Source organism: Callorhinus ursinus, unplaced genomic scaffold (genome assembly GCF_003265705.2).
Source record: "Callorhinus ursinus isolate GAN/ISIS: 27379988/994484 unplaced genomic scaffold, GSC_fseal_2.0 scaffold4, whole genome shotgun sequence".
In the NCBI taxonomy this organism is placed as follows: Eukaryota; Metazoa; Chordata; class Mammalia; order Carnivora; family Otariidae; genus Callorhinus; species Callorhinus ursinus.
The window spans coordinates 128373701-128387394 of NW_027397066.1; the positions used below are offsets into that span (position 1 = coordinate 128373701).

The 13694-nt window shown below is 36.1% G+C and overlaps 1 protein-coding gene across 9 annotated transcripts in view; it reads left to right on the forward strand.

Annotated features, from left to right (window-relative positions):
- ARFIP1 (ARF interacting protein 1) overlaps positions 1-13694 on the forward strand; it is a 128964-nt gene that overhangs the window by 31163 nt on the left and 84107 nt on the right. For 6 of the 9 annotated variants that reach the window (XM_025874329.2, XM_025874324.2, XM_025874334.2 and 3 more), the window contains one exon: positions 9726-9827. In XM_025874329.2, the coding sequence (XP_025730114.1) occupies positions 9735-9827 (93 nt within the window). In that variant the 5' untranslated portion in view covers positions 9726-9734. Of the gene's footprint in view, positions 1-1822; positions 1864-9725; positions 9828-13694 lie in introns of all 9 variants that reach the window. The other 3 variants (XM_025874328.2, XM_073892376.1, XM_025874330.2) reach the window with 1 other exon arrangement.

Here is a 13694-nt window from a genome sequence, read left to right on the forward strand (position 1 = left end):
AAGGACATAATTATTTCCCAAAGCCTTTTGTATAATTATTTTGAGTGTTTAATTTAAATTTAAACTCAAATTCAATTTCAGTTTAAAGCATGACTGAAGTACTGTGAATGGTTTTTATCCAGGGAGATGACATGGAGTTTTTGGTTTTGAGCCCTATTCTGCCAGTTTTTGTATTGGCTATTAATTTTCACTTCTATGATTAATGTTTAGTAAATGATGTTTCTAAAAGTAGGTCATTCTTTGTGGGTAAGAGAGTGAACAGATAATAGCTGGAATATTTGTATATCTTTTGGCAAATGAATATTCCTATTACCTGCTTTATGGCATAAAGTTGTATTAGTTTATTGTACTTTTCACTTTCAGAGCATTTGTTATAAACTAAAACAACACATAGTTTTACTGTTATAATTTTCTCTGCTGTGTCTGCATCGAGAACTATTTGTCCCCCCCCATCTCTTTTGCATTGTTCTCTGCCCTTTAATGTTCCATTGGATGCTTCTCTTCAGTTTCTCTTGTCCCTCTTACCAGTTCATGCCATCGACATCCCTATATTGGTAAATCCCAGATTTATGTGTTCAGTCTGGGGCTCTGGACCTATATTTTGAAATTCCTGAGGTACTGGTGGTCTTGGATACCCCACATTCTCAAATTCAGAATGTCTGCAACACAACTCATTTTCTGACCTTCCCAAAGCCGGATAAACCTCCACTTTTCCCACTTTGGTGAGTGACATGTTTGTCTTTCTAATTGTCCAAACCACAGGAGGAGGCATAGGTCATCCTAGATGTTTCTTCCTTTTTTATCTTTCACAATCCAATCACTCTGTAAGTCTTTACTGCCTTTTTTTTTTTTTTTTTTGAGAGAGAGCAAGCATAAGCAGGAGGGGCAGATGGAGAGAGAGAGAGAATCTCAGGCAGACTCCATGCTGAGCATGGACCCCAGCTTGGGGTTCGTGATCTCACGACCCTGAGATCATGACTCGAGCTGAAATCAAGAGTCAGACACTCAACTGACTGAGCCACCCAAGCGCCCCTCTTTTGTCTTTTAACCAATTCTTGAATCCACCTTTTTCTATTCCCACAACCTTAATTTAGATCATTATTATTTCTTACTTGAACTGTAAAATAGTGTCTTAAATAGTTTTTCTATGTGGAGTCTTTCCTTCTTTCCCTTCAGTCTAACCTCCCGTGAGACTGTTCTCTAAAATAAATTGATCAGGCTCTCCTGCTGCTTTCTCCTTATCCCTCTCAGGATGAAGCCCATCATGATAGGCTGCTGCATACTTGTTATTTTTATTTTAAAAGACTTTTAATTTTGATAAGATTTCATACTGAAAACTTAAACTCTTTACCCAGATTTACTAGCTATTGTTTTGTTCCATTTACCTGAACATTTTCTCTCTATGTATATACAGCTTCCTTTTTGATCCATTTGCAGGTGATTCTCAAATATCATGTCCCTTTTTTCCTAAGAACAAGGACTTTTTCTTATATAACCTCAATATGTTTATCAAAATTAGAAAATATAATTAGAAAATTGATACAGTGCTATTGTTTAACCCACAGTTGTTCTAATAATGTCCCTGCAACTGTCTTTCTCCTTGTTTGTGAACCAATCCATAGTGTACATTGTACTTAGCTGTCTTTGAAGTCTCTTCTTTCATGCAACATTTCATCTCTTTGTTTCTTATGAGCTTAAGCTTGTTGAAGTATGCAGGCCAGTTTTTGTACTATTTCCTTAATTTTTGGTGTGTATTATTATTTCCTTCCTACTGCTTACTTTTAGTTTAATTTGCTCTTTTGTTTTGTTTTGTTTTCTTAAGGTTCATCCTTAGATCATTGGCTTAAGATCTTCTATTCAAATGTAAGCATTTAAAGCTATAAATTGCTCTCTTAGGTGCATCCCACAAACATTATTGTTTTTGTTATCATTCAGTTCAACATATTTTCTTTCTCTCTTGATTTCTTCTTTGTTCCATTAATTATTTAGAAGTGTTATTTAATTTCCAAATTTTGGTGATGAGGTCACTGATATCTTATTCCTTATTGAAATTGATTATAATTTAATTCTGCTGTGGTCGGAGTACATATTTTATATGGTTTTCGTATTTTAAAATTTACTGAAGCTTATTTTATGCCCCCAAATTTGATCTGTTTTACTAAACATGTCATATTCATGTGGAAGTGATATGTATTCTGCCATTATTGAGTTTACTGTTCTATAAGTATTAGTCAAGGTGGCTAGTAGTGTTCAGATCTTCTATGTCTATGCAGATTTTCTTTGTCTAGCTGTTCTTTCAATTGCTATGAGATTGGTGGTAATATCTCTAACTATGATTATGGACTTGTGTGTTTCTCCCTTTAATTCTGTCAGTGTTTCATTTATTTTGAAACTATTATTGGGACCAATATACACATTTATGATTGTTATGTATTCCTGATGAATTGATCCTTTTATCATTATGAAATGTCCCTCTTAGCTCTTGTAATGAAGGCCTGAAACATACTAATAAAGCTGCATTGACTTTCTAGGTCACCATCATCTCTTGCTTAGATTATTCTGTTAGCCTCCTAATTGTTCTTCTTGCTGCTGCCTTTGTTCACTTATAGTTTAATTCAACACAGCAGGAAAAAAGTGATCTTTTTTTTAAAAAAAAGATTTTATTTATTTATTTGACAGAGAGAGACACAGCGAGAGAGGGAACACAAGCAGGGGGACTGGGAGAGGGAGAAGCAGGCTTCTCGCTGAGCAGGAAGCCCGATGCAGGGCTCGATCCCAGGACTCTGAGATCATGACCTGAGCTGAAGGCAGATGCTTAATGACTGAGCCACCCAGGTGCCCCCAAAGAGTGATCTTTTTAAAACATAAGTCAGGTCATTTCATTTTTATGTTCAGAACCCTCAAGTGGCTTCTTACTTCACTGAAAATAAAATCCAAAGTTCTTATGATGGTCTTTAAAGCCACACAGGTTCTTGCCCCTGGCTGTTTCTTGATATTTCCTCTCTTCCCTTGCTCTCCCCTCAAGCCACATGGCCTTCTTGTCTTCGCTTAAAAAGCTGAGCTTCTTCCCACCTTTTCATCTTTATATTTACTATTCCCTCTGCCTAGAAGGCTGTACTCCCAACTGTTTTTATGACTTACTCCCTCACTTTATTCAGATACTACAAAAATATTAAAACCTCCTCTGAGGTTCTCCCTGACCACACTGTTTAAAACAGCACGTGTGTGAACACATGTGCACATATACATGCCCGTTAGCACTTAGGACTCTGACATGCACATTTATTTGCTTTTTCCCCCAACTAGAATGTAAGCTCTATGAGGATAGGGAGTCTTGTCTGTTTTGTTCACCACTGTCTTGTGTGTCTGAAATTGTGCCTGGCACATTTAAGCGCTCAATAAATCAGTTGAACCAGTGAGTATATGAATGAGGAATCACCATTCTAGCCAAGTTGCTTTACTTGCAATTTCTAGAGTATACCAGGCTCTTTTTCCACTATGCTCCAATTATTCCTTCTGTTTAGAATCTTTCCTTTACTGTATCCCAATCTGTTATCCTATAAGATTCAGCTTAAATACCATTGCTGATTAAGTTTTCCCTCTTCCTGCTCACCACATTAAGTGCTTCCCTCTGGTGTTCACCCCACTGTATTATAATTATTTCTTTTTGTCTGCAATACACTTTAGATTTATATAAAGACCTTATTGTTATTTTTGTTTTATCCCATGTACATTGGAAGATAGTAAATACCTGTTGAATCACCAGCTGTTTTTAAGAGGAAGAAAGTAAGAACTTACCTTAAAATTTGAAAGAGTGATGATTATTTAGATAGCTAGATTTTAGCCTTCCAGGTTGAATTAGAGACCAGATAACTAGTGTCTCTTATTTGCAAGAAGCAGACGTCTAACTCCAATAGCCACAAGTAATCTGGGTGTATTGTAAGGATGCAGTAGCAGTGAGGAAAATAGGAATCTCAGAAGAATCCAAGATGCCAAGAATATTCAGTGGGAAAAGGAAAATCTCTTCAACAGATGGTGCTGGGAAAACTGGGTTATCCACATGCAAAAGAATGAAATTGGACCCTTATATACAAGGTCAGCTCAAAATGGATAAGATATCTAAATATAAGACCTAAAACACCTAAAACTATAAGACTCTTAGAAGAAAAAACAGGGGAAAACCGTCATGACATTGGATTTGGGAAAGAATTCCTGAATATGATGCCAGAAGCACTGGAAACAAAAGTAAAAATAGACAAATTGAACTACATCAAAACTGAAAATTTCTGTGTATCAGAGGAAACAACAGAATAGAAAGGCAACCTATGGAATGGGAGAAAATATTGGCAAACCGTATTTCTGATGTGGTTAATATCCAAAATATAGAAAGAACTCCTGTAATTCAGTAATAAAAACACAACCCAATTTAGAAAATGGGCAAAGGACTTAAATAGACATTTCTCCAAAGATGATATACAAATGGCCAACAGGCATATAAAAAGGTGCTCAATATCACTAATCATCAGAGAAATGTAAGTCAAAACCATAGTGAGGTATTACTTCTTACCTGTTAAAATAGTTACTACCAAAAAGTAAATATTGTTGGTGAGTATATGAAGAAATTGGAACCTTTGTGCACAGTTGGTAGGAATATAAAATGGTGCAACCATTATGGAAAACAGCATGCTGTTTCTTCCAAAATTTAAAAATAGAGTTACCATATGATCTAGCAGTCCCACTTCTGAGTATATTTCCAGAAGAAAACAGAATCTTTGAAGAGATAATCTGCATACCTGTGTTTATAGAAGCATTATTCACATATAGGTAGAAGCAATCCAAGTGTCCATTGTTGGATGAATGGATAAATAAAATGTAGCATATACATACAATGAAATGTTATTTAGCCTTAAAAAGGAAAATTCTGACACATGTTACAACATGGATGAATCTTGAGGACATTATGCTAAGTTAAATAAGCCAGTCACAAAGTCAGAAACTATACAGTTCCATTGATGAGGTATCCAGAATAATCCCATTCATAGAAACAAAAAGTAGGATGATGCTTGCCAAGGGCTTAGGGGTGGGGGAAAATGGAGAGTAGTTGTTTAATGTGTGTGGAGTTTCAGTTTTGTAAGATGAAAAAGTCCTGGAGATTGATTATACAACAGTGTGAATATACGTAATACTACTGAACTGTACACTTAGAAATGGTTAAGATGGTAAATTTTATGTTAAGCGTTTTTTACCACAGTTTTTAAAAAAGAATCTAAGAACAGGATTTTCATAAGGTCATAATTCAGAAAGGAAGAAGCAGCCACAGATAACACTGTAAATAAACTTTGACAAGTTTGATTAACACTTGTCAACTAGAGTTTGTGAATTTTTAAGCTGTGACCTGTCATCAACCTAATTCTACTCTTTGCTCTTCTCTCATTTGTCTTTCAATATGCCAGTTGACTAATTCTCTCAGCATCCGTAATTTACACTTCAAAATGACTGGTTAGCTCGGAAAATTTCTCTTTCTTCTATTGGGCAATACTTTTCTAACGTGGCCTTCTCTTAGCTTGTAAACTGTGGATCAGCCAGTCTGGTGTCTTTGGTTCAGTTAGTGGGCGCTCCTTAATTGGGGACTATGAAAGGGACAGATTTTCTTAGTAGAGATCAGCGAATTTCTGTAAATTTATGCATAAAATAGATACCCTCTAAACAAGACATTTCAAGCTCTTTTAAAATTGATACTACTTTAGGGGGCCTGGGTGGCTCAGTCCGTTGAGCATTCAACTCTTTGTTTTGGCTCAGGTCATGATCTCAGGGTTGTGAGATGGAGCCCGATGTCAGGCTCCTGAGTCTGCTTGTCTCTCTCCCTCTGCTCCTCCCCCACTGCATGCACACGTCCTCTTGAGAATGAATGAATGAATGAATGAGTAAATACATACATACATACATACATGCATACATACATAAAAGATACTACGTTAGTAATAAGGAGGATATAGTGGATGCTGTGGTGAGTGGCTCAGTTACTTCCTTTGGGACCAAAGCCCTCGTTCCAGGAGTATTGCCTCCTGAGGGCTCATAGCTGAGTCTTCCCAGGAATTGCCTCTGCCAAAGACAGTTGCCTTATCCGTGGTTATAGCCCCATCCAGGGAATAGCCTGCATCTAATGATCAGGGGTACAGATGTCAGGGTACAAAGGCCTGGTCTCCTTGCCTTAATTTGGACAACTTTAAAGAGCCATCTCAGCTTTAGTGCTGGCTCTGGGATTGGCCAGCGTCTATAACAATAGCATTGCCGCTCTGTCCAGTCTTACTGGCCTCTACTGAAGTACTTTACTGGAGGACTCTCCGGTAGGTTGTCTGCAGGCAAAATTCTAATTAATAAGAGTGCCTTGCACATAACAAGCTTTCACGAAATGTTGGTTAAAACCATTTGTCCGTACCATTGTTTTTCAAAGTGTGGCCTGGAGGTTTTGGAGGACCCCAGGAATATTTCAGGGAGTCTACAAGGCAAAACTGTTTTCATTAATACTGGTAAGACATTTGCATTGTTTGCATTTTTCATTGTTGTGTCATTTGCACTGATGGTGCACAAAAATAGGTAAATAAGAGCACCTGGGTGGCTCAGTCAGTTGAGTCTGCCCTCGGCTCAGGTCATGGGCTCAGGTCATGATCTCAGCCCTCATCAGGTTCCTTGCTCAGCGGGGAGTCTGCTACATGACAAAGGTCAGTGGTTGTCTTGAGGAAAAGCACATGTGTGATTCAGTTAGCTGTACTATTTTTTTGTTTGTTTTTTTTAATATAACACCATTTTTTTATTAGGAAAAATGGCAAGCAAACTGTGGCTATATTTAGACTTGGGTATTTGAGAGACATACTTTTGGAAAAACCTGTTACTTGAAGTAAAATGACTGACATCATTTCTTGCCAGTGGCCAAATTCAAGTTTTCCAAGCAAAAATTAGAATTTTGGGAAATTTATACCCACCAACCTGAGCTTGATGGCTTCCTAGTACTTAAAGACTGTTTTGATAAGATCAGTTATATATAAAAGTAAGAATTTTTATTATTTAAGGAACTACATCAATATTTGGGTGATATGTGTAAGTCACCAAATCAATGTTTTCTAAATGACCAATGCATGATGTTACTAAAAGATGCATTCAAAGTACAGGGTAGACTGGTGGATTTTAATGTGACAGATTATGAAAGAAATTTATCATTATGGTTTATATTCCACATTTTAGTTAACTTTTAAGAAATGACCACTTGTCAAGTTTTGATATAGTACCAAAAACGTATGTCCACAATTATTTGAAGAGACAGTAGCCACATAAGCCAGGTTTTCTTCGTAGACTTGTACCAAAGCAACATATTGCAACAGATTGAATGTGGGAATAAATAAGAGAGTCCAGCTGTCTTCTTATAAAGGCAGACATTACAGAAATTTGCAAAAATGTGAAACAGTGCTACTGCTGTCACCAAGTTTTTGTTGTTTTAAAATATAACTATTTTCATAAAAAGATTTTACATTAACATATGGTGGGTGTACATTTATTACTTGAAAATGAATTAATACTTTTTAAATTTACTTTATAATATAGTAAACATTGATAGATATAACCCACATAAATAAAGGCTTTTTGGGGTACTTGATGATTTTTAAGAATGTGAAGAGGTCCTGAGGCCAAAAAGTGAGAATTGCTGGTCTGTAGTGTTAGGAATAAATTAAGTCCTACCTCCATGTACTTGACAGTATCTTCTGTCTCACATACGTAATGATACAGTGTATGAAAAATATTTTTAGGTATCATTCAATATATTAATAAGACTTTTTTATGTTTCACTGAAGTAGAGAATAGGCCACAAACCTATTTACATTAATACTTGCTTTTAGTAGTATGACTCACCCTATTAAAATTCCCTAAATTATAAAAATATAGTGTGATTTTTTTTTTTAAAGGTTCCTGGCCTTGAACCCATCCTTAACCCCTCAAAAACAACATGAGTAATGCATGAGCTTGGTATGACAACACTATCTTAGTTATTTTAATCTTTTAAACAAAATTCTTCCCAGAGAAAATCAAAGAACCTCTTAATGCTCTAGGTAGTAGATTCAGGTCTGTAGATTAAACATACACACACACACACACACACACACACATTTTAGTTGTTTGGTTTGGTTTTGGTAATTCTTTGTAGTGCAGAATCAGGAGTAGCAGCTGGATTCAGGATTGAACATTAGAACACATATTGTTAGATATCGATTGTGTTGCTAAAAAGTCTTTTAGTGTTCACTGTTGTTAAAAGTGTGTGTGTGTGTGTGTGTGTGTGTGTGTATAACACTTTTAAAGCCATTACTGGTTTAAAAGGGAGGGGAGCTGGGCGGAGATGGGGTACTTGTTCTCTGTGAAAAGTGGAATAGGGGTGCCTGGGTGTCTCAGTCTTTGGGCGTCTGCCTTTGGCTCGGGTCGTGGTCCCAGGGTCCTGGGATCGAGCCCCACATTGGGCTGTTCAGCGGGAAGCCTGCTTCTCCCTCTCCCACTCCCCCTGCTTGTGTTCCCTCTCTTGCTGTCTCTCGCTGTCTGTCAAAATAAATAAATAAAATCTTTCTAGAAAAAGTGGAATAGTTTAGCTATTTACTCTGAAGTTTTTTAATTTTTAAAATTAGGAAAAATAGATAATTTTTAAGATCCTTTACAGGTATAAAATTCTCATTTTAACTCTTAGCCACACATGCTTTTTACAATCACATACGATTGGAGGAAAGAAAGTTTTTACCAACCCCAATTGACTTTCTATTACTGATTAACTATAGTAAGTTTCTGAAAGAAATTTATATTTGGAGAAAATATGGTTATAAAATTAAGGACTGTATTTTTTAAACATTATTGACTTCTTTTTTTTAAGATTTTACTTGTTTGAGAGAGAGAGAGCACGAGCAGAGGGAGAGGGAGAAGCAGACTCCCCGCTAAGCAGGGTGCCCAATGTGAGGCTCAATCCCAGAACCCTGAGATTATGACCTGAGTGGAAGGCAGACACTTAGCCAACTGAGCCACCGAGGTGCCCCAAACATTATTTGACTTTTAGAACGGTAAAGCCAGAGTATAAAACTAGTATAGAGATTTAAAGATTTTTGTTATGGGGTGCCTGGGTGGCTCAGTCAGTTAAGCATCTGCCTTGGGCTCAGGTCCTGGGATTGAACCCCATGTCAGGCTCTTTGCTCAGTAGGGAGTCTGCTTCTCCCCCTCACTCTCCCTCTGTTCTCTCTCTCTGAAATAAATAAATCAGTCTTAAAAAAAATAAAAATAAAAATTTTTGTTATATCAGGGAAACTCTTTAGACAAAAGCTGACCTAGAAGCCCATTATGTACAACAGGAAAAGTAGAGCTGCGTAGTAGAATTAATAATCAAGCTTGGCTTTCTGTGATATTTTTTTCAGTTGTAACTGGTAGTCTGTCATTACACTATTTGTGAAGCAAGGGTATTGCCCGCTGGGATCTACAAGTAACTTTTTTTTTAAACAAGAAATTTAAGTTGACTGCAGTTTTAAATGCCACATGCATTTTTTATTAGATTAGTATCATGTTTATTATGTGTTAGGTTGTAATTGTTTTTTAAAATGCTATAATAGTGGCTTTTAAGTGCTATAAACATGAAGAGTCTTTTGAATGTGTGCCTTTTATGATTTGGTGTTATTTACAGCTGTTTCTTTTCTTCTTTTTTTTAGGAGTATAGCATGGCTCAAGAATCTCCCAAAAATTCAGCAGCAGAAATTCCAGTGACTAGTAATGGAGAAGTGGATGACTCTCGTGAACATGGCTTTAATAGGGTAAGAATAGTTTTCTTTCTCTTAATACAAAGAATCATGATAAGCCCTTAAATGTTGAGATGAAAGTAATAGAGTTTAATATAGGAATATTTTTCTTAGATTGACTGAAGTGTTGGGAATCTAATGTTACCATGTAGGGATGACTAGGTGGGTCATGTTAGTGAATTGTCAAGATTAAGCTCCCTGCCAGTAAGCATTTAAGCTTTGATGTTATCATCAGTAATTCTGTTGTATGACCAGGACAAGAGTGTAGCTGATGACTTTGGCATATAACTTTATAAAACTATTTAATTTTATTTGTGATAAGAAAAAATATTAACTGTAGATTATCCTTTCAAAAATTGGCACTGATTTGTTTTTTATGTGTCCTTAGTACATAATTCCCAAGTAGGCTTCTCCTGACTTTGCTCTTCATTTTCTAAAGTGGCATATTGACTCTGGAAAATGAAACTTGCGGTGCTTTTAATTTTGATTTGACTCTCATTTGAAATTGAAATTTAATGCATTTTAATGGAAACACTATGGGTTTGGAGATAATCTGAGTGCAAATTTCCACTATGCCATTTCTAGCAGTGTAATCTTAGGCAAGTATTTAATCTCTTCTAAATTTTGTTTCTAATCACTATAAATGAGAATCTTATTTCATGGGGATATTGACATTAAATGAGATAAAGTAAGTAATATGCCTAGGATTGTCCTAGAAATGTTAGTGATGATTATTATCTCTGGAGATATTTACATTAAATACCCCTTTTTATGACATTTGATACATGTGTACAACTTCCCTTTTTTTTTTTTTTTTAAATCAACTTGGGGCTTGAACTCAACAACCCTGAGATCAAGACCTGAGCTGATATCAGGAGTTGGAGGCTTAACCAATTGAGCCACCCAGGTGCTGCCCCTGTACAATTTTAACTTTAAAAATATAGTGTTCGTATTTTTGGAAAAGTAATAGTTGAAAGAAACTTGAATTATTTTATAGTTTAAATAGGACTCTTTAGTTCATACACTTAATAAAATCCTTTATTTTTTAAAATCCTTTGTTTTAACATAAGGTGATATTTTAGATCAGGATTTCTTAATCTCAGCACTGTGGACATTTTGGGCTGGATAAATTCATTGTTGTAGAGGGCTGATGTCTGCATGTAGGATGGTTAGCAGCATCCCTTGGCCTCTTCTGCTAGATGCCAAAAGCACCCTCCTCCAGTTGTGACCAACAAAAATGTCTCCAGACATTGCCAAATGATACCTAGGGTTGAGGAAAAACAAGTTTTAGATAGATTGTTTTAGTTGATTTTAGTAAATTCCATTGAATTTCACTTATTTTTGCCTTAGCCATTTTTTGGAAGCAATGAATGTGTCTTCAAACTTGAGGCTTATTTTAGTTGCAAGTGTTTTAACTTGGTTTCTAAGCCCCTGTGGCCTAATATAGAGTGACTCACAGAAGGAAGAGACCTTAAATTCTGAACACACAAGAAATTTTCATTTTAGGTTTAGTCTTTCTTGTGTTTGAAAGTACTGAGACACACCTGCATAATAAGCTAATTCAAGTTACCATCATTAGACTCTAGCAATTACTTTATAAACTTCTGTTAATTCAAATAACTCATTATACCAAGATTTTAGTTAATGATTGCTTTGTTTTACTTTTGCTTAACAGCTCCTTTTGCAAACTTATTCTGCAAATATTTTTTTTAAGATTTTATTTATTAGAGAGAGCATGAATGGGGGGGGCGGCGAAAGGGAGAGGGAGAAGCAGGCTCCCCACTGAGCAGGGAGCGATCCCAGGACTCTGGGATTATGACCTGAGCTGGAGGCAGACACTGAACCAACTGAGCTACCCAGGTGCACCTTATTCTGCAAATATTTATCGAGTATCTGCTGGGTACCATGCCTGGAGATACAGTAGTGAATAAAAATGACAAAAATACCTGCCATCAGGGAGTTGATATTCTAATAGGCAGTCTAGTGACTTTCGTCTAAGAAAAATGCAGTACATACAAAATGTTGCATTGTTTTGGAGATTCACCTGCTACCTTAAGCCTGTTCTTTTTCTTGTGTTTTCATTTTGTTTTGTTTTGAGCTATAGTTTATACACAGTATTAGCAGAAATGTTAATGGGGCACATGGGTAGCTCAGTCCGTTAAGTGTCTGACTCTTGATTTCTGCTCAGGTTATGATCTCAGGGTTGTGAGATTGCATCCTGTCAGGCTCCATGCTCAGCGGGGAGTCTGCTTCTCTTGCTCTCCTTCTGCCCCTCCCCTTGCACACATGTGTTCATGCACACTTCTCTCTCTCTCTCTCTCAAATAAATCTTTTAAAAAACCCTCAGGATCGTAGATTAAAAAAAAAAGCACAAATGTTAAGTGTACAGCTGAAGTGGAACCACTACCTACATTAAGATGTAGAACATTTCCAGGACTTTACTGGCTCTCTTGCCCTCTTCAGAGGCAATATACTTCCCTCCCTCCCAGGGTAATCACTGCTACTCTAACTTTATATCATAGATTGCTTTTGACTGTTCCTGACTACAAATAAATGGAATCATACAGTATGTACTCTTTTTTGACTGGCTTCATTCAACATTATTTCTATGACATTTATTCATACTGTTGCTTATGCAGTATTTCATTCTTTTTCATTGTAATGTAGTTTTCCATTGTGTTAATATACCACAATTTGTGTATCCATTCTTCAATTGATGGATACCTAGGTTTTTTCCAGTCCATGGCTATTATGAATAAAGCTGTTGTGACCATTCTTGTACAGGTCTTTTGGTGTACATGATCACCTATTTCTATTGGGTATATACCCTAGAATGGAATTGCCAGATACATGATGTTAGGCTTTGGTAGATACTGTTAACTAATTTTCCAAAGTGGTTGGACCAGTTGACAATCCTACCAGCAATGAGTGAGAGTTCTAGTTGTTAAACATCCTTATCAAAACTTAGTATTCTCATACCTTTTAATTTTAGCCACTGTGATGGAAACATAATGGATCTCACTGTGATTTTCTTATGCATTTCTCTAATAATTTATGATGTTGAGCGTATTTTCATATTCTCATTGACCATTTGAATATTATCTTTTGTGAAGCCCCTTTTTAAGTTTTTTGCCCATTTTTCTGTTGGGTACATGCCTTTTTCTAATAATTTGTAGGCGTTCTTTATATATCCTAAGTCACTTGTTTGGATATATATATTTCAGATATTTTCTTTCAGTCTGTAACTTGCTTTTGCACTCTGTTAATGGTATCTTTTGATGAACAAAAGTTGGTAATTTTTAATGAAGCCCAATTTATCAGTATTTCCTTTTAGTGACTTTTGTGACCCTTTTGAGACATCTTTGCCTATCCCAGTATCATGAAGATATTGTTTTCTTCTAAATATTTTTTGTTTTGTTTCTCACACTTAGCTCTGTGATTCATCTTGAATTAGTTTTTGTGTGATGTGGGGGTCAAGGTTCTTTTTTTTTTTCCTTATATAAATATCTAATTGCTATTCACTGTTTATTGAAGAGACTGTCCTTTCTGCACTGGAAGCTTTTGCTGTTAATCAGGTAATCATATATGTGTTGTTCTATTTCTGGACTCTGTTTTATTTCTTGGTCTTTTATCCTTATATTATCCTTGTAATAATACCACAGTTACTTAATTACTACAGTAATTAAGTCTGGAACAAATATTATGTTTAACCCTAATACCTAGTAGTTAATTCCTCTAGCTCTGTTCTTTTTCTAGGTTGCCTTATACTTAAACTTATTCATGACTCTTTACTTAAGAACCTTTATTTTTAAAAGCCTTTGGGGCATCTCGGTGACTCAGTCAGTTAAGCGTCCAATTCTTGGTTTCAGCTCAGGTCTCAGG